This window comes from Emys orbicularis, chromosome 2 (assembly GCF_028017835.1).
Source record: "Emys orbicularis isolate rEmyOrb1 chromosome 2, rEmyOrb1.hap1, whole genome shotgun sequence".
In the NCBI taxonomy this organism is placed as follows: Eukaryota; Metazoa; Chordata; order Testudines; family Emydidae; genus Emys; species Emys orbicularis.
Window position 1 is genome coordinate 293,788,830 of NC_088684.1, and position 19,295 is coordinate 293,808,124.

The 19,295-nt window shown below is 47.2% G+C and overlaps 1 protein-coding gene across 1 annotated transcript in view; it reads left to right on the plus strand.

The window, feature by feature from the left end:
• PTH1R (parathyroid hormone 1 receptor) overlaps nucleotides 1-19,295 on the plus strand; it is a 173,417-nt gene that overhangs the window by 135,487 nt on the left and 18,635 nt on the right. Inside the window, exons 5-7 of the mRNA XM_065399658.1 lie at nucleotides 2,235-2,329; nucleotides 6,016-6,202; nucleotides 11,487-11,640. Coding sequence (XP_065255730.1) covers nucleotides 2,235-2,329; nucleotides 6,016-6,202; nucleotides 11,487-11,640 — 436 coding nt within the window. The remainder of the gene's footprint in view (nucleotides 1-2,234; nucleotides 2,330-6,015; nucleotides 6,203-11,486; nucleotides 11,641-19,295) is intronic.

Here is a 19,295-nt window from a genome sequence, read left to right on the forward strand (position 1 = left end):
AACCAGGAGGCAACTAAACAGAACCTCACACGTTTATTATTTTTAAAACCCTGGTGATTCTTTTAAACCAGTCTCGTGATTTGGAGGGACATGACTCGTGAGTGTCAGGTGGCTGGGGTTAGCGACGCTAAGCTGATCTGTTAAAGGTGTGTTCCGAGTTGGATAGAGCGAGCACCAGGGAAAGAGCCTAGTGTATTGTACAGAGGGGAAGGATGGCCTAGTGGGTAGCAAACTGAACTGGGACTTGGGCTAGGCTGTGAATAGGAGGGTGGGGGGCCTCAAAATCTGTCCCCATTACAGGAACGCCGGTCCTTGCACTCCCCGAGCGCAAGGACTGCGGCAAGCTAGTTATGGGATGGGGAGGAGCAAAGGATGGGGATGCACCAGCCTCTCCCCAAGTGCACTGTGCCCTTTCATAGGCCATGCTGAGCAGGGTCCTGGGAGCATCTGGCTTAAATCAGTGAGGGTGGTTCTGGGAGCTGCCTCTGGGGCAGTGTATCCCCGCCTCCCACCGCCACGTTTCAGCACTCAGTTAGGGGACTGTATTCTGCCCGGCAAGGGAACAGCTCCCATGATCCAACAGGTCTCTTCCTACATGTCTGTGAGCCTAGCAATCTGTTTTCCCATGATGCCTCTGTGTTACCTGAACTTCATTTTGTTTCCTATGCTTGCAAGTGTGTGCACGTGTTTATGCGTGTGTGTGTGTGTGTATGTGCGTGTGTGTGTGTGTGCGCGCATGCATGCATGTGTGTTCGGCACCTTTGTGTCACCATCATTTCAAAGGAGGGCCCCACGTGCTTAAACAGAAAAATTAACCATGCGCTTTAGAACATCTACTGGCCAATCAGAAGGTCCCTTTCGGTAGCACACTCAGAGCTGCTACAATGCAGCCATTGTTTGATGGGGACGTGGGTGTTTCCACTTAAAATTCTGAATGGGGAAGGAGAAAGGATTTTGGTCTGCTTGCTTGGCGTAGTAATTCTTCGCCATCACGATCCCGTCTTGGAGCACAAGCCATTGCGGTGGATGCAAGCACATGTTTCAGCACAGCCAGCATACCCAGCTTCCTTGGGGGAGAAGCAAGTTAAGCCCCGTATTGCTTGCATCCTGCAACCACTGCTTGAAAAACTAAAAAAGAACATTGGCAAGCCCAGCACTCCGCCGGAGGAAACCACAAGGACATGTTCCCAGGGCTGGGTATTCTGATGTAATAGGGCTTGAGGTTAGCATTCTAGTGTGGCATTTCTAGCCCCAGATCAAAATCAGAACTGTTATTCTGAGCCCAGCGTTACTAATGTTAATGAAACTCCGGGGCGGGGGAGGGAGGAGGAAGAAAGATGCTGAATTGGTTGGTTTCTTCCTGAGTTTATTTCTCTGTTCAGAAGACGAAATGATGATCTGTCATGTTGGTAGATGTTTTAACCCTGCTAAAGCTGATATTCAAACCTGCGACAGATCTGTTCCTTCCTTGGGAGAATGGAGACTCCCTGCAAGAGAAGGTTCCTTGAAGCTGTGACTTAGAAATTGGAGGTGAAAAAGACCTCTTAAGTATCTAGTCTGTACCCTTAATGCAAGATTGATCTCTAGAGATCGATGCAGTCTAAAGCAAGTAGGCCTTTCTGATGAGACTTTGCAAACCAAAGTCTTGCATGGACAATAACGATCCTTAGGCACTTCTGGAAGAACAGGTGCTTTCTCTTAGCATCCCTAGGCCAGATTTCTCCTCCATGCATCTTTGTGTTATGTGCTGATGCCCTCCACCCCAGAGCTGGTTGCATGTCAGTGGTGCTGCATATCCTGTGGGCTAAATCCTACACGTCCTTAGTCAGGCAAAAATCATAATGAAATCAATGGGAGTTTTGCCTGAGTAAGAGCCAACAAAGGACGTCAGGATTTGGCCAACAGTTTTCAATCCACTTTGGGATCTTTGGGGATGAAAGATGCTGCATAAGTCCAATTTGACACACCCACATAAATCATGACTCTCCTGCAAAATTCACAGTAACTTTAGTTCACTAGGAAATAGGTGTAGCACTTTGCATGCTGTCCATGTACTCAGAAGACCACATGATATCCTGTTCCCATAAGCTCTCACTGCTTCTTTGATCTTTGTGTTTCTGTTCTCAGCAGACAAAAGAGCCTGAATCTTTATGCTGCTAGTATTGTTGGGTTACAGTAAAGCAGAATTCATTCTAATTTAGTACTGTTTTTCCCCCTCATCATTTGTGCTGCAGGAGGTCTTTTATCGCCTCTATTTGATTTATACTGTTGGATACTCCATCTCTCTGGGATCCCTGACAGTTGCTGTCCTTATCTTGGGATACTTCAGGTAGGCGGCTCTGTTTTTCCTTTTGGGGGGGTATCAGTTTAATCACACAGGTCACCTGGAGTGGACTGTAGGAGACTTAGGTTTTTGTCAATAACAAAGCTCCTCCTTTTGTGTGTGTGTTTCATCTATCAGACACAGGGGTTGTTTTAATATTTACTGGTTGGGTTGTGTGTGGTGCCATTCAAACAAACCTCTTGGGGTTGGGTAGAACCCCCCCAAATCCTGATGTAATCACAGCAGGCAGACAGAGCTCAAGACCCAATGCCTCTGTCTGTGAAAGGGCTACGAGCTGAATGGAGCACATGGAAGCAATGGCGCTGATTCTTTGGTCCCCTTGTGGTGCACAGGAAGCAGAAATAGACTATAAGCACCAAGGTAGGGATTCTCCCAGCAGGGGGAGCATAGAGCCAACAGAGCTGGATCCTACACCTTGTCCCTGCCAGGAGAGGCCATAGTCATTTTGCTGGCCAGGATGGAAAATGTTTTCGGTACTCTCGCGCTCATGGGGCGGAGCGAAACAAAGTGGCTGGCTAATTATTGGAGCAAAACTGGCCAATCACAGCAGAGCAAAAACAAATAATTAAATCAAGCTGAGTAGCACAGCAGTCCGGCGCTCCTTAGAAGTGGCAGCTAGCCTTACCTGCCCCTGGAATTGGTCCATCTTCCTGCAGCCTCACCTGGGCAAGGATACTGTACCATCCCCATCCTTTGAGGACCACAGCCAGCTGGTATAATTTAGAGCAGCCAACAGACTGCTGTAACCTGCACCCAGAGCTGGGCACTTGGGCTGTCACCAGGGCCGGCTTCAGGCACCAGCCGAGCAAGCTCGTGCTTGGGGCGGCAGATTGTAAGGGGCGGCATTCCGCCCAATCCTAGGGTGGCACGGCCGCCTTTTTTTTTTTTTTTTTGGTTCACTGCTCCGGCTGCCCTGTAGGGGGCGGCGGCGCGGAGGAGGGGAGCACCCTGCTGGGAGCGAGCTGCGCGCTCCGTCTGCCCCAGCCAGTGCCAGGTCTGCAGCAAGCCCGGCAGCCCGCGTCCTTCCCTCCCCGCTGACCTTCAATTCACCTGCAGGCGGGAGCGGCGTGGAGCCCTCCCGGCAGGCGGTGTGGCGGGAGGGGCCGAGTGGCAAGCGCCCCGGCTGAAGGAAGCCCTGGCCCCCCCTTCTCTCTCTCCCCCCCGCTCCCTCCCCCTCCCCCCCACTAGCCGGGGCACGCACTCTGCTGCCCAGGGCACATCTGCAGTGTAGGGAATCCCGCTAGCCAGCGCGGCCGGGCAAGTGGCACCGAAAATTTGCACCCTGGCTCTGGCCGCCCTGCACGGTTTTTTTGCTTCGCCGCTCCGGCCGCCCCGCAGGGTTTTTTTTTTTTTTTGCTTGGGGCGGCAAAAAAAGCCAGAGCCGGCCCTGGCTGTCACTGACGACTTAGTGGGCTGTGATCATGACAGGCAGTGTCAGCCAGCAGCGGTGGGAGTAACCTCTCCATGCCACTAACAGCAAGGATGTGGCTGCAGACAGTCTCCCAGGCAGCACAGAACTAGCCTGCGCTAAACCACGGCTGTGCAGTGCTGAGAATTGCACATGGGACCTTTGACTCTAAAAACACACAGGCCGCTCTCTGGGAAACTAAAGGGAGGCCGTTTTATTGCCTAGACAACAAAGGGAGCCCCATACGCGTAGATCAGACATGCACACAGGCCAGCGCAACGCGACAAGCTCAAATTGCTTTGGGACGGTGGTGAAATTAACATGAGCTATTCTGAGACGCATAGCGCAGCCCCTGCATGGCCACGAATCTCCTATTCCTTTTGGTCTTTCCCAGGAGAAATGCTTTGTTTCTTATTGGAGACCTGGAGAGCTTGTTAAAACATGTAATGCTGTAACTTTGGCCCATTGGATGGAAATTCTGATTAAGCTCAGGTCTTGCGCTCTCTGATGCTTCTTCCTTCTGTTGATCATTGATAGAGTGGTTGTGCTCAGAGAAGTGACTGTGTTAAGATAGCTTCCTCTTGCTCAGTAGTAATGTTCTCTCTAGTCACCCAGAGATAGATTGACTTGCTATAGGGAGCAAAAATACACTTTTTTCCTACTATTTATTAGAGCTGGTCAGACTGTTTTGGCTGAAACAAGGTTTCTGCTGGAAAATGCTGTTTCGATGAAACCAAATTTTCTCGCAAAATTGTACTGATTTCGACATTTCCTTTTGAAAAAAAATTGAGGGGAAAAAAACCATTTGAAAACATCAGACCTCCCACTTCGACATGTTCTGAACAAAAACATTGAAAAAAGCACCACTTTGGGTTTCGAAATTTACTCCGTTTGGTGTTAAAATTGATTTTTCAATCATTTCAAAAGGATAAAAATAAAATGGTTGATTGTCCCAGCACAGTTTTTTTTTCATAGTTTGATTTAGCAATTTGAGTTGTTGAAATTTTGTCCGAATGGGGGAGGATTTTTTTGTTTTCAAAATCTCCATTTTTTTCACAGGACGGAAAATCCATTTTCCAACCAGCTCTCCTGTTGATATCTCTTTGCCCTGGAGAGCCTACACCACTCCACGGGAGTGAGCTGGACTCTATTCTGGCTCACATATCATCAAGAGACTCGTTAATTAAATTTCAGTTGCAGGAACAAATCCTGTTCTTACTCAGACCCGTACAAATCCATTTAGCACTCTTTGTATCATGGTGGGCCTAGAGGCTTTAAATAGAGGAAAATACCAAGGAAGAATAATTGCGATTGTCTCAAGGCGCCCTTGCCCCCATTAAAACCCATAATCTTAACAACAGACCTAGATTCTTTGTCTTCTTCATATCATTAGAGCTGGGGATTTCAAAGGATATAAACTCAGAGGCTCTCTCAGCGCTAGCTAAACAAGCAATATCCCATCTTACACTTCTACAGTGTAATGGCTCTCAAAGTGCTTTACAATCTGTATTCAGGGATCACCTGTCACTGCAATGCAGCCACCTCTGATGTGGAGCTCAGCAGCTGTTTAACCGTGCCCAGCAACACTACACACTTTGATTTAGTTTGATTTGACTGCACTTCTGTCCCTGTTTTTACATTAGTTGTCCCCCGTATTCATTTGGGTTTCAGGCCCTGTGGATCCTCCCCTTAGTCTGGGGGGGGGCCCTTTAGCTTACGCCCGCCCACTTCCTGGACCCCAATAGGTTAAAAAAAAAAAACACTACACAACAGGAAGGGAAGTAGAATATTAGATCTAATTGAAGCTGAAGAGGGAATCTAGCCAGATAGGATGTAATTATTAACACAGGGACAAACAACCCTGTGCCACAAATGACCACAATTCTCTTGGGCCTTAATTTTACATCTTACCTGCAGGGTATATAATTGAGTGTGACATCTCAGGGACCTTTAAACCCATCCCCCATACTTTAGTCTTGCTATCCCACCCGACTGCAAGGTCAGCTGCCTCGGTGGCTTTTGTTCAGCCTCCAACCAGTCCCCTGGGTTACCCCAGGGGTGAATTTGCACTGGAATGGGACTGGCTGTAGCTTTGGGTCACTGCAGGGGCACGGCATTCCTGAGAAAAGAGGTGTGCTGGGGTATCAGCACTGTGCAGAATCATTCGACCCCACGGTGCCATTAGGAAGCACAGCTGAGCTTGACTAGGCCCAGTTGGACGTCTAAACCGTTCCAATCCTGTGTCTTCCCTCCCCACTTCCAGGCGTTTGCACTGCACAAGGAACTACATCCACATGCACCTATTTGTCTCCTTCATGCTGAGAGCGGTCAGCATCTTTGTGAAGGACGCGGTCCTGTACTCCGGGTCGGCTCTGGAGGAGATGGAGCATCTGTCTGAAGAAGATCTCATGTCCATTACCGAGGCCCCTCCAGCGGATAAGTCGCAGTTTGTGAGTATTGCTGTATGGCCGGTTACATCTAACCTCTCCCTCTTGTGTGGCTCACTCTGGGTACGCTGGTGATCTGGGGCCTTATACACTTCCTGCCTTTTCCCCAATGGGAGACTGAGACATCTGACCCCTCTTCCTCACCTAGTAAACCACAACGTCTTCCACATCCCCTCTTACACCTTCCCTTGAACCCAGCCCACGCTCTATACGCAATGACCCAAGAGAACCATCTGATCTGCTTGACCAATGCAAGTTCTTCACCCCCAGTCATCCTGGGTAACACCAGAGCTAGGATTTGGGGCCATTCCCAGCACCGTTATGTGGAAAGATGGGCACCTCCTCTTTAAAGAACAACGCCAGGGCCCCGTTGTACAAAGGGTATGTTTACACAGCCCACGGAAGTGAGCCTGAGAGCCCAGGTTGACAGACTTGGGCTTGTAGGGCTCATGCTACTGAGCCATAGAGGTGTTGCAGCTCTGGCTACCGCTCGGGGCTCTTGCAGCCTCGGGAGAGGGTGGGTTTCAGAGGCTAAACTCCAGTCCAAGATGCAACTTAAAAGTGCTGTCTAGCACCGTAGCACGTGCCCAGGTCTGCCTGGGCTTAGAGGTTTGCTGCCGTGGGCTGCCACAGGATGTGTCAATATACCCTTAGTGGCTGGGGAGAGACTCCCTTTTTGAACAATATCTGTGCCTCCGTTCCACCAGATATGTCAGCACATAAGTTTCCCAACATGTCGTTCTCCCACCAGAGTACATCACAAAATGATTTTCCGCTTGGCAGCTCGTCTCGGTACAAACCATGCAGACATCACTCAGCGGCCGTTTCTAGGCCATCTGACACTCCTGTGGCAGAGACTTGGAGACAGTTTCCATTGTCACCTCTACGTGTTGACTTTCACTGTAATTGGCTGTCCCCATTGTCGTTTATTACTATTATGTATTGATATGTTTCTGGTAGAACCCACAGTGTGCTAAGGTCAGGCATAGCTCAGTGGTTTGAGCATTGGCCTGTTAAACCCACGGTTGTGAGTTCAATCCTTGAGGGGGCATTTTAGGGATCTGGGGCAAAAATCTGTTTGGAGATTGGACCTGCTTTGAGCAGGGGGGTGGACTAGATGACCTCCTGATGTCCCTTCCAACCCGGGCCTGAGGGTTTTGCTAGATCCTCGCCTAGTGGAAGTTGGTGGAACTGTGCCAATTTATATGTAGGAACTGGCCCTGAAATGGCAAACTGGGTTATTCCTGTGGCCACATATCTGCCAGTTTGAAAAGCGCTTCCCCCGTTCCCCGGATGTGTTCTGAATTTTGAAACGTTAGAGGGCTATTTCAGAACTAGTAATGCCACTTCACGCATTAGCATAGCCTGGTGAATACCATGTGTGACGTGAAGAGCTGGGCCAAAAAATTGCAATTAATTTTTTTTGCACCAAAAAAATACTTTTTTTCGGGCCCCCAAACTATTTGCTAAAATCTGGTTGAATCTGACAAATGATTTTGGTTGGGGGAAAATTGTTGGAAGATTCCAAACATTTTAGCTTGACTTTTTGAATCAAAATCGCATTTCAATTTCAAATTTGGCCAGTTAAAACACACACACCCAATGGCTGAATCAAAACAATAACCCCTCCCCCGAACCTCCCCCCCCCCAAAAAAATTGCTTTGAATTGTCTGAAACATTTTATGCTTCAATAACAACAACAAAAAGGCATTGGTTCAAATCAAACTGGATTTTTTTCCGGATTTTTCGGTTCAGCCCCTGAATGGACAAATCCGTTATTTTCTTAGCTTTAGTTACGTGTCCCCACTCTGCAGAGGATGTGGGTCTATTACAGACCATGCCACTTTACCTCAAGCTTTAGTGACTCATGTTTAATTCAAAAAATCTTCAATTTGATTCCTTGTATTGGTCAAGATGTCGGCTATTGCATTAGCGCCGCACTAGCCAACATCAACTAAAAGGAAAACACTCAGCGTTTGCAAAGAATGCATGTACTTTGCTGCATTCATAGAGAAATTTTGTGTAATAAATAACCAGAAAGAAATGATTTCTATTTCGTGAACTACAAAAGCAAATAAGTACCTAAAGGGTTTCGCAATGATTAATATATTACTTTATTTCCAAAGAAAGTGGGAGCTCCATAATTATTGCCTTGGGCTGTTAAAGTGTGGGTGGATGGTAATTTTCTAAGAATATAGAAAGTATCATTTGAATGGGATTTTAGAAAAAATTATCTTCTTTATATTTTTTTTTCACTCTTTGTCTTTAACAGAAAGACAGCTCTGCACACTGAAAATTCCTCTTTTTAGCCACCGAAAAGGGCATGAGCTAGGCAATTCTGTGCCAGTCATGCTGGGCTACATTGTTTACTTTAGAATATTCTCTGAGCAAGAGGCAGTGTCTATATGCACTGCCCCAGGGGACATGTTTTAAGTAGAGCAGGTAGGAAAATGGATTGTCCATCCTGCAAAAAATTTCGAGATTTGGGGGGGGGCAAAGGCTTCCCAAATTGGGACAAAAAGCCAAAATTTGGACATTTTCACAAAACAGAAGTCCCCAGAAAGGTTCATTGTAGGTCAATCAAAATGTTTGGTTTCAATTTCCAAAATTTTTAATTTTAAAAACCATAAAATAGAGCACATTTTGAACTAAAAGTCACTTTGAAAAGAGAAATGGAAACTTTCTGGTCGGAAAATGTCAAAACGAGACATTCTGTCATTTTCAAAATGATTTTTTCCAAACGTTTTCATTATGAAATGTCATTGTAATGGATTCAAGTTTGTGTAAAAAAAAATCAATTTAACCAAAATGGCATTTTTCGACAGAAAAATGTTTTGATGAGTTTTTGACCAGTCACAAGCTCAGTCGCAGGCGTCATTTTAAAAGGGACTGCACGAAGCCCTATAAAATCCACTGTCGGGAACAATCCTGTGTCAGCAGCGGGGTGGGACAGGGCAGAGGATGGGGTCAGCATTGCACGCACCGATTACTGCAATGTGGGATGTCCATTGTGGTTAGGGTTGCCAACTTTCTAACTGCTGAAAACTAGACACCCTGCCGCTCCCCTGCCCCTTCCCTGAGACTCCGCCCCCGATCCTGCCTCTTTCCCAGGCTCCACCCCCTGCTCACTACTCCCCCCTGTTGCTCGCGCCCCCCATCGTGGGACTCACCTGCCACCTGCAGAGCTGGGCTGGGAGGAGCTGACAGGTACCTGCCTGCCTGCCCAATCGGGGCATGGAGGAGTGGGGGGGATCCCTGGAGCAGAGGGCCAGGGTGGAGAAATCGGAGCACAGCGGGGCGGGCGTGGGCCAACAGGATTCTCACACACACACACACACACACACACACACACACACACACAACGTATCTGCCAGAGAGACTGGAGCCAGCCAAGAGCCAGCTAGCCACTTCTCTCCATGAGCAGCTGAGCAGAGAGCAGCTCCTCCAGGCTCCAGCCGCAGCTGCTGCGCTTCCCGCCTGGTGGTGGCGGAGGCCAGTTACTGTGGGTACTTTCCGGTCGAAAACCGGACACCTGGCAACCCTACTTGCTGTGGTCATTCCCCTGTGCTTGGAATGCGGAATCATCACTCCATAGCTATGATGCCATGGATACCACTGTGCAGTAAGGCTGAGACAGCACTGATTTTTGTTAACGTTCTATAGCTAATTAAAGCAATCCCAGGGTTAAATCTGACTCAACTGACTTGCATATTGAGGGCTAGGTTTTCCCAGGCGTGGATGCACTGAAGTTCCGGGTGAAATTCTTCCTGTGTTATTCCGGAGGTCAGATTTGATCATCACCATAGCCCCTTCTGGCCTAAAAGTCGGAGAGTACAGCTGCCTACGTCCCACTGTCTTCATGGCCTTCAGCGTTTTGCGGCACAGTGATGGAATAAGAACTGAATCGGGGGTCTCAGACTGTCCAAAGTTCCCAGTTTCCCCAACTGGGGCTGGGTTTTAGAAAGCGCTCCGCTCCCCTTGTTCTAAGGCGAGTGGCTGAGCGCTTTGGAAAATCGCAGTTCTTTTGAGAATCTGGCCCTGCACCAGGGTGCCGAGCCCTTCGGTGTCTATCTGTGTAATCTGTGGCTGTACACCGGCTGGCTCTGGAGGTGTGATCTCTGCCTGTCCACTGCCGCTCACCCTGTGCTAAATGCAACCTGGATGGAAGTGGGCACAGCTCCCTTTGACTTCCAGCGAGCTGCATCTGACGGAGCCTGGCTCCCGCTGGCTCCTGCAAATGTGCAGTCTCCAGCTGTGCATCGGCTCCCTCTAGGTGCAATGAGCTGATGCTCACCATGTGTGTAGTGAATGAGTGTTCCACCTACTGCCGGTGCAGTCTGTACCTTCAGCCTACAGCAGGGCACTTGCTGACTGTTATCTGTTGCACACCTGCTGCCTCAGGGCACCATCTAGAGCAGCTTCCTACCTGCCGCTCACTTGCAGGATGGGCTGGTGCTTGTTTACCATCTGTACAATGCTCCCCCGCCCATGCACCCTGTGTGTGCAAGGTGCCCCTGTCATATGAATCTATCTATGGGTTCCTGAGTCGCTGGCTGAATCAAGTGCATTGCCGCCCGAAGTGGGGGCACCTGTTTCTCTTCTCACCCATGTTCTCCCGAACAGTCAGGAGCTGAACACTAGGTCAGATCTGCCGTTACACTGGGCTGAATCCATAGTAGCTCCCTTGACGCCAGATCCAACCCACTATCTTAAAATGAGACCTTGCTCAGGACAACCCAATGGGACTAGCTACCCAACCACGTCAAATACCCCTTGGGTCTTCCACAGAGAGTTCATCTGAGATCAGATTTCATGAGCTGACTTCCTTCCCACAGTAAACCTTATGGGCCGGATCCTCGGCGGGTGTAAATCAGCATCGCTCCCCTCAGGTTAATGCAGTTACGCCATCTGAGGATCAAGCCCTATAAGATGTTCCTCCTTATTATTCTTTTTATTAGAATAGTGCCTAGAGGTCTCAACTGCAGTCACTTGATCCAGGTCCTGTACAAGCAGGTAGTATTGGTGTCTGCACTGAAGAGCTTACAGTCTAAAATGGAGGCAAAGTGAGTGGTAGAGATGGGACTAGAACCCTTGGTCCCAGTCCAGGGCTCTAGCCATAAACCCAAGCTACTGCCTGTAGAACACCCTCTGGAGAGCCCGCTCCAACTTGCATGGTAGCCTTTTTCTTCTCCAGTTTGTTTTCAAGCTCTCGCTAACCCATAACTACCACTGCTTCAGGTTCACACCGCATTTTTAACCCCCCTTTCTCCCTCTGCCCTCACTCCAGATGGGCTGTAAGGTCGTCGTCACCTTCTTCCTGTACTTCCTGGCGACCAATTACTACTGGATCCTGGTGGAAGGGCTCTATCTCCACAGCCTCATCTTCATGGCCTTTTTCTCTGAGAAGAAGTATCTTTGGGGCTTCACGCTGTTTGGCTGGGGTGAGTCGCTGCTGCTCTCGGGGTTTTCTAAGCTGACTGTGTCTTTGTGGGTGTGTGTCTGTGCAGGTCGAAGAGAAAATGAAGACAGAGTTAAAGGGCTGGGAGGTGTTGCTTGAAACATCACCCTTGAAGGCCTTATTATCTGCCCTTGTCCACATACTATCTCCCCAGCATGCATTGGAGTCCTCATCAGGACACGAAGCAGCAATGGAAATGCTCCATGGACAGTCCTCCAGTCTGCCTCACTCCGTGAGGGCAGCTGGATCCATATACTAGCTGATCCACCAATCCGTCCTCTGACTCGCCCCGTCCCCTGAATCCCCGCTGTGTAGTAATGCACGGGGAATCACCCGAAACTGCAATGTGCAGCATACAAAGGTTGCACTCCTCCTACATGGGCTCCCCAAATCCTGTCCCAGGCAGGGCCTTCCTCCCCCGTGGAAGGGGTGGCAGGCCCGCGTCCCTGAAGATAATATTTAGTTGGATGTCTCGATCACAGATTGATCCCGTGCAGAGCTGACCAGGGGGTGTTCCTGGAATGGAGCGCTGCAGCTAATTTCACTCTTAAATAATTCTCTGCCCTTAGAGATACAGGGGCCAGGTCCTCAGCCCGTGTAAGTTGACACGGGTGTGACACCGGCTGGGCCAGCTTCCCTTGAGACTGTCAGCATCTGGGGAAATGGTTGTATAAATGGGACATTCAGCCAGGGCTCAGGATGTTGGTTCATGGGGGAGTCCGACTCTCTGATTTCCTTCCTCTGGCCTCAGACTCTCCTGCCACCGGATTTCTCGAGTGTCCGAGCGCGCAAATGGAAACCTGCAATTTGTGGGGAAGCTTTTTTTTTTTTTTTTTTTATGCCTGGATCTTTTCTTGGAGCAGGGAGGGAGGGAAAAGGTGGGGGCAAGCCATTCGTGGAAGGCTGTTTACACACAAGTGTTTAAGAAGAGAATGTGCTTTTGTTCCCCTCTGGCCCTGCCGCTGGCTTGGTGAGACAGGGCAGGGACTAATGAGGTGCAGATCGTTTGAGGGCAGTGCGATAACTGCCTGCAAGCATCTAATGGGTGGAAACACCGAGGGAGAAGAGGAAATGTTTAAGATGGCGCTCACGGGTATAACGAGACATAATGGGGTGCAGTACATGAACAAAGGAACATACAGCAGGGAAAGCTTCTCGAGGGAGGCATCTATTCGAGTTTCTCAAGTGAAACACCAGAGACCTTGTTTTAAAAAAATGCACTGGACAAAGCCCTGGAGAATATACTGCAGGCCACAAGCTTGCCTTATGTACTTGGACATTTCCACCTGTGGTTTCTATACCAGTGGATCTCCCAACTAGTCAGATAGTCAACATTCAAGGTGTAACATGTATGTCCTGCCCATGCGGTGTGGAACTCTGTCCTCCTCTAGTGGTGGCTAAGCCACATAGCAGTTGACAAGCCTGCTACAGCTTTGCTACTGAGCTTGGCCTTTGAGCTCAGGCGGTAGCGGTTTGTGTCTTGAGCTCCAGGGGTCTCAGAGGTGTCAGCATTGCAAAGACTATGAAAGCCTGGCTTTCCCTAGTGAAAGAATGATGCATTGGCTAGTGGGATTTCCAAACATCCGCTATAGGACACTTCTTCTTCCAACTGCTATTAGACTGAGAATTCTTTGGACGCACATATTTAAAAACTCTTCAAAGTACTAGAGTAGCAGAGGCACCTTACTAATTTAGTCTTGTGTCTATTTTACTTCTGAGAGAATTGCACTGAATGTATGCTGCCACTTATTATTAAAATGAAATGATTGGTACAGAGCAGGCCTGATCAATGATTTCCTAGTGCAAATCCTAGAAATAGGGGCGATTCGGTAGAAATAATGCCACACATTTAGCACAAAGCAACATTGCTAATAATGCCGAAGTAGCCAAAAAACCCCCCAGTCAAACGGGCATCGGATCCTTTCATTAACACTTCCGATCACTGCCAAAGTATAATCAACTTATTGAGCAGCTCACAATGCTAAAGGCACACCTGTCACAACACCAATTATCCATTTGACTCCAAACATTCGTGGCTGTTTAATTAAATTCCTCTGGAATGAGAACGGATGATTTCCTCCAGTTGCATTTGGTTTTGCTTTATTTGGATTAGCATGATAAAAAAATATACATACACATGGCTTTGATAACTGTTGGGTATTCAGAAGGGGGCCCCTGTCCAGTGCCCTCTGAAGTCAATGGAAAGACTCCAATTCAATACAGCGGGCACGGATCATGCCCATACCACAGTGAAGACCAATGTAGAACCAGTGATAAATAACTACGATGTTCACATAGGTACATAAGGGAGAAGTTTGCCCCAAGATCTGAGATCCTTTGCTTATATAACAACAAACATCTGAGGATTTGTAATACCCTGGAGATTTCTAGGAAAATCCAAACCGTTCACCATAAATCAATTTATGCTGAAGGAACCCAAACACCAATTTGCTCTCTGATGTTAGATCCAAGGACTTATCCGGAGGAGACTTTACAGGCCAGAGCCTCAGCTGGCATAAGTTGTTGTCAATAGTGGACCTGGAATAGTTGGTTTTTCAGTTCACTAGCAGTTCCAAAAAACGGAGTTAAAAAAAATTCTTTGGGGTTGACCTGAAAATGAGATTTTTTTAGGAAAATGTTCAGCAAATCAAAAAAAATGAAAACCAAAAATCATTTTGGGTCACACAGAATGTTTCATTCAGCCTGAGACCAAATGTTTTCTTTTGATTTTAAGCTTCCTTTTTTTAATTTATTTTTTACTGTTTTAAAATTAAACTGAAGGAAATTTCAAAAGGGAAAGTGGTGTCAAAGGAAAAAATATATTTAAATGGATAGATTTGTGGAGGAATTTGTCGGGTTTTTTTTTTTGTTTTTTTTTTTCATCTGAAACAATTTGGTGAAGTCAACATGAATTTGCAAAAAGTTTTGTTAACCCAAATCCCCATTTTTCATTGAAAAAAAAATTTCTGCTGAAAAATGTCGCTGAGCTCTGGTCAGTAGAAGGATCTGGCCCTTCTTGTAGTGAAGAGGATACAAAGGTGACAGAAGGAACTTGTTTCTTGCAGACATCTAGGGGGGGGAAAGGATTTTACCAGTGTCAATAAATTCACCAACAAGCTTCAGGTTCTCTGCAGCTGCTATATAAAGGAAGTTGGAGGAGCATGACCAATAACTGTAGAAAATCAGACTATTTCAATTGTATTTTATTCACAACGTTTTAATTGTCCCTGGTAACTGGATCTCATGGCACTTAGACACAAGGAGGGTGAGTGCGATAGGAAAACCTAAAATAGACTGAGAGTTATTGCTGTTAGAGGAGCACAGAGAGGCACCAACCAGGATCAGAAGCCCAGTGAGAGACTATCCCTGCCCCCAAAGTGATTGCAAGCTAAATGCAGAAAGATCTGGCACAACTTAGAGCAGCCTTGAGCATCTCTTCTGTGCCAGTGATGTTACTCAACTGCTTGTAGGCAGGGAAATGAAGAATAACTACTCCTGCTACTGGAGCAGGGGACAGGGAAGAGGGGCTCTTTTCCATAGGTTGAATGCAATTATTGCTATTATTATTGTATTATAGCCCAGAACGCTTCGGTTAACACTCCAACTTGTAGAGATGCAAGATCTTTAGGGCAACCCTTACTCACACTGAGGAGCACTTCCTCCTAATGGGCTCCTTGCGTGAGCAAGTGTAACCCACACACCTCCTGGGTGTGGTGTTCTGTCCCATGTAGTGGCACCCAGACCACTTAGAGAGAGCGTGAGAGATTGAGTTTGCTCTATAGTCTTAGCTTAAAAACCATATGGCTTTTAGCTCATGCAGTAGATGCTCACGCATTGAGGTCGCAGGTTCGATTCTGCCTGCTGACGACCGGGATCTGTTGGCATTACACAAGCATGACTCAGTGAGGGGTGCATAATCTGCCCTTTACTGAGCACGTATGGTTTGGTGTTACAGATCACTCAGAAGATAGCACAATAGCATGGAATAGAGACGCCCCTATAGGCCTATGAACAGATACAGTTCATCCCGGCACTCCAGTGACGTCTCCCTTTCTGAACTGCAGGTGGAGTCAGGATCCTTAGCTCTTCATCATGCAGGACTCAGGGGCATTAGAAGAAGTGTGTGTGTGGGGGGCGTTCATCCGGGGGCGTCTCTTTGTTGGAATGGGGCGGTGGGGGGAGGATTTTGCCTAGCCTGAGACTTTGCACTATTTCCAGCTCAAGGGGAGAGACCTGACTTTATAGAACCTGCATTGTACACACTGTGTGTATTGATTGGACATGCACAGCGCATACAATGTGGATACTGTAGACGTCAATGACAGCATCGCCACCCTGTGGGACTCTACCTGTGGGAATGCTGGCTACACACGCAGGGCTGGGGTGTGGCTGGACATGTGCATGAGGGAGACCAAATTGCTTTTGTGAGGCTTGCCCTTCTTGGCTGGTTCGCCAGCTGCAAGAACAGTTCATCCTTTGTGACTTTCACTGCCAGCGCCACCTGCCGGCTGACACATACGGCCAAGTTTTGAGCGTGTCTTCTAATTCTGGGTCCTGACATTGTGCCTGGTTTTTAGAGTAGGCTGAGCACCCACTGCTCCCATTGATGTTCCTGGAAGCTGTGGGAGCTTGACACCACTTAAAATCAGTCCCAAGGAATCTCAAATTGGGCATCCGTGTGATGACCATAAAAACTACTGGTGGGAGAGGCCAATTGAGACCCAGCAGAAAGTGGAGTTAAAGAGATACTGTAGGGAACCCAAGGGTCGAGGGTCTTATGATTTATAACATAGGTTTCTTTTTTTCTTTTAAATAATTTGAACAATTAGCCACGGCCTTTGGAAAGAACCTGCAAGTCCAAATTCTGTCTCCGTTACACCGATGTAAAATAGAGATGGTCAAAAAAAGGGGGAGGAGGGGATTATGCAAAATTTTGTCAAAGTAATTTTCATTTTACACATTTGAAAAGGGGACTCATTTCAAAATGTGTCCCATTTTGTATCAAAAAAAATTTCTGTTTTGAAAATGTTTGTTTTCAAACTTATTTGCTTTTTAAATTTTTCATTTTCCTTTCCCCCCAATCCCACAATTTTCTTTCCCCCCCCTTTTGTCTCTCCTCTCCCCCCTCCTTTTTTTCCATTTTGCCATTGAGAAAGAATGGGGAAGAAGGGGAGAAAAGGAAAAGTCATTCAAAACCCTATCGTTTAAAAATATTGTGTTTGAAAAATGCCAACCAGCTGTAGAGTAAAGCCGGAGTAACTTCATTGAAGTCAGCGGAGTTACTCCAAGCTTACACTGGGGCAGCTGAGAGGAGAATTTGGCTCACAGAGCCTGTGTATGTATTTATTTAGTGTGGCCTCGGGCATAAAGCATTAAAATAGGATTCAGGAGACTTTGCGTCTATTCTTGGCTCTGCCACTAGCCTGTGGAATGACCTTGGGCAAGTCATTTCCCTGTTCCGTGTCTCAAGTTTCCCCATCTGTAATATGGGGATAATGGTATTTACCTCGTTTGTAAAGTGTTTTGAGTTTCACTTTATAGCTGAACAGAGCTATATAAGAGCTAAGTATTAATATTGTTTATTCATATTTATAAAACTCTATATGCCTGATCCAAACCCCATTAACGTTCATGGAACCCATTGACTTTAATGGGTTTTGGATCAAGTTTTACAAGGTGTGTCTACACTGCAGGTGGGAGCTTCTCAGTCCAGGTAGACAAACCCACTCTAGCAGTGCTCAGGCTGATGTACTAAGAATAGCAGTGTGGGTGTTACAGCTTGGGCAGCAGCTTCTCACCTACAACTTCACTGGGTCAGAGCTTGGGTGACAGAGCCACAAGAGCGAACGGGTGAACACTCTGGTTTGGGTTGTGAGAGATTCTCAGTCTCTCAAGCCGAGGCGGTCAGGTGAGCACCCAAGTTTCTGCCAGAACATCCACATTGCTATTGTTGGTGTGGTAGCGTGAGACTATCTCCCCGATCTCGGAGACTCGCTCCCAGCTGCCGGGTAGACACCCTCAAAATGGGGCCAGACTTTCAGCACTGTAAATGGGCATAGCTCCAATGACAGCAATCCCAGTTGAGGATATGGCCCATGGTTTGTAAAATTGAGGTTTCCCTGCCCATATCTTCCATAGATAGTGGTTTACCCTGAACAGGAAGTATTTAGTTGACCTTATAAAAAGTCTCCAACTTTCCTATACGTAGAATGCAATAGGGTCACAAATTATTAGGGCCATAAATTAAATATTTCCCTTTTTTTAATGTTAACCACTGTATGTAATTGTAGAGCGTGGTCCAGATGCATCCCTCTTGTAGTACCATTGTAGCCAGAGGAGTTCCACCAGACTGGAATGAGGCCCAGTGTTTTATTATTTATGATTGTATCACAGGTTTCAGAGTAGCAGCCGTGTTAGTCTGTATCCGCAAAAATAACAGGAGTACTTGTGGCACCTTAGAGACTAACAAATTTATTAGAGCATAAGCTTTCGTGGGCTACAACCCACTTCTTCGGATGCATATAGAGTGAACCATATATTGAGGAGATATATATACACACACATACAGAGAGCATGAACAGGTGGGAGTTGTCTTACCAACTCTGAGAGGCCAATTAAGTAAGAGAAAAAAAACTTTTGAAGTGATAATCAAGATGGCTCAGTACAGACAGTTTGATAAGAAGCAAGTGTAGCATTTAGAGGTTCCGACCAAGATCGGGGCCCCATTGTATAAGGCTCTGTACATACATGTAGGGCAGTGTGTACAGTACAAACACTACACACCCATCTAGCACTGGTATAAATAGTAGTATGGACAGTGATGAACATCTGAGTAGAGTAGGGTGCCCTACATGCCTGAACCCCCTGTACCCTACACATCTCTCTACACACCCAAGCACTGCCTCCCATGTCTGCATTGCTGGGTCTAGCAGTGTAGTGTCCGGCTGCCGGACCCTTTCCCTGCTGCCTGTAGCTACACACCCCAGTGCTTGTGGTCACAGCCTGCCTTTCCCTGGGGCATGTAGCTACATGGACCCTACATGCTGCCGCAAGCATAGGCAAATGTAGACAAGGTCATAGTGAGAGAGAGTCTCTGCCCCACACCCCATTCAGGAAAGTACTTAGCACTTACTTAAGCACATGTTTAACATCCCATGGACTTCAGTGGAGCTGAAATGGGCGTAAAGTTAAACACATACATAAGGACTTTCCTGAATTGGGCCCCACAGAGCATAGAAGCTACACAGTGTTTATAATTATTAATAACCATCCTCTTTGCTTTCTGTGGGGGGAGGGATAGCTCAGTGGTTTGAGCATTGGCCTGTAAACTCAGGGTTGTGAGTTCAATCCTTGAGGGGGTCATTTAGGGATCTGGGATAAAAATGGGCCTGGGCCTACTTTGAGCAGCGGATTGGACTAGATGACCTCCTGAGGTCCCTTCCAACCCTGATATTCTATTAAGGGGGGCTCTTTTACTAACATTGGTGGAAGCTCTTATAGGCCCAATCCTGGGTTTTCAGGGAAGTCCATGAGGGATTTGGGTGCATAAAGAAATTAGAATTGTACTCAAAAAAAGAATCTATTCCATTATTCAGTGTTGTCTTAGCTCTTAAAGGGAAAAAATAATGCCAGGTGTAA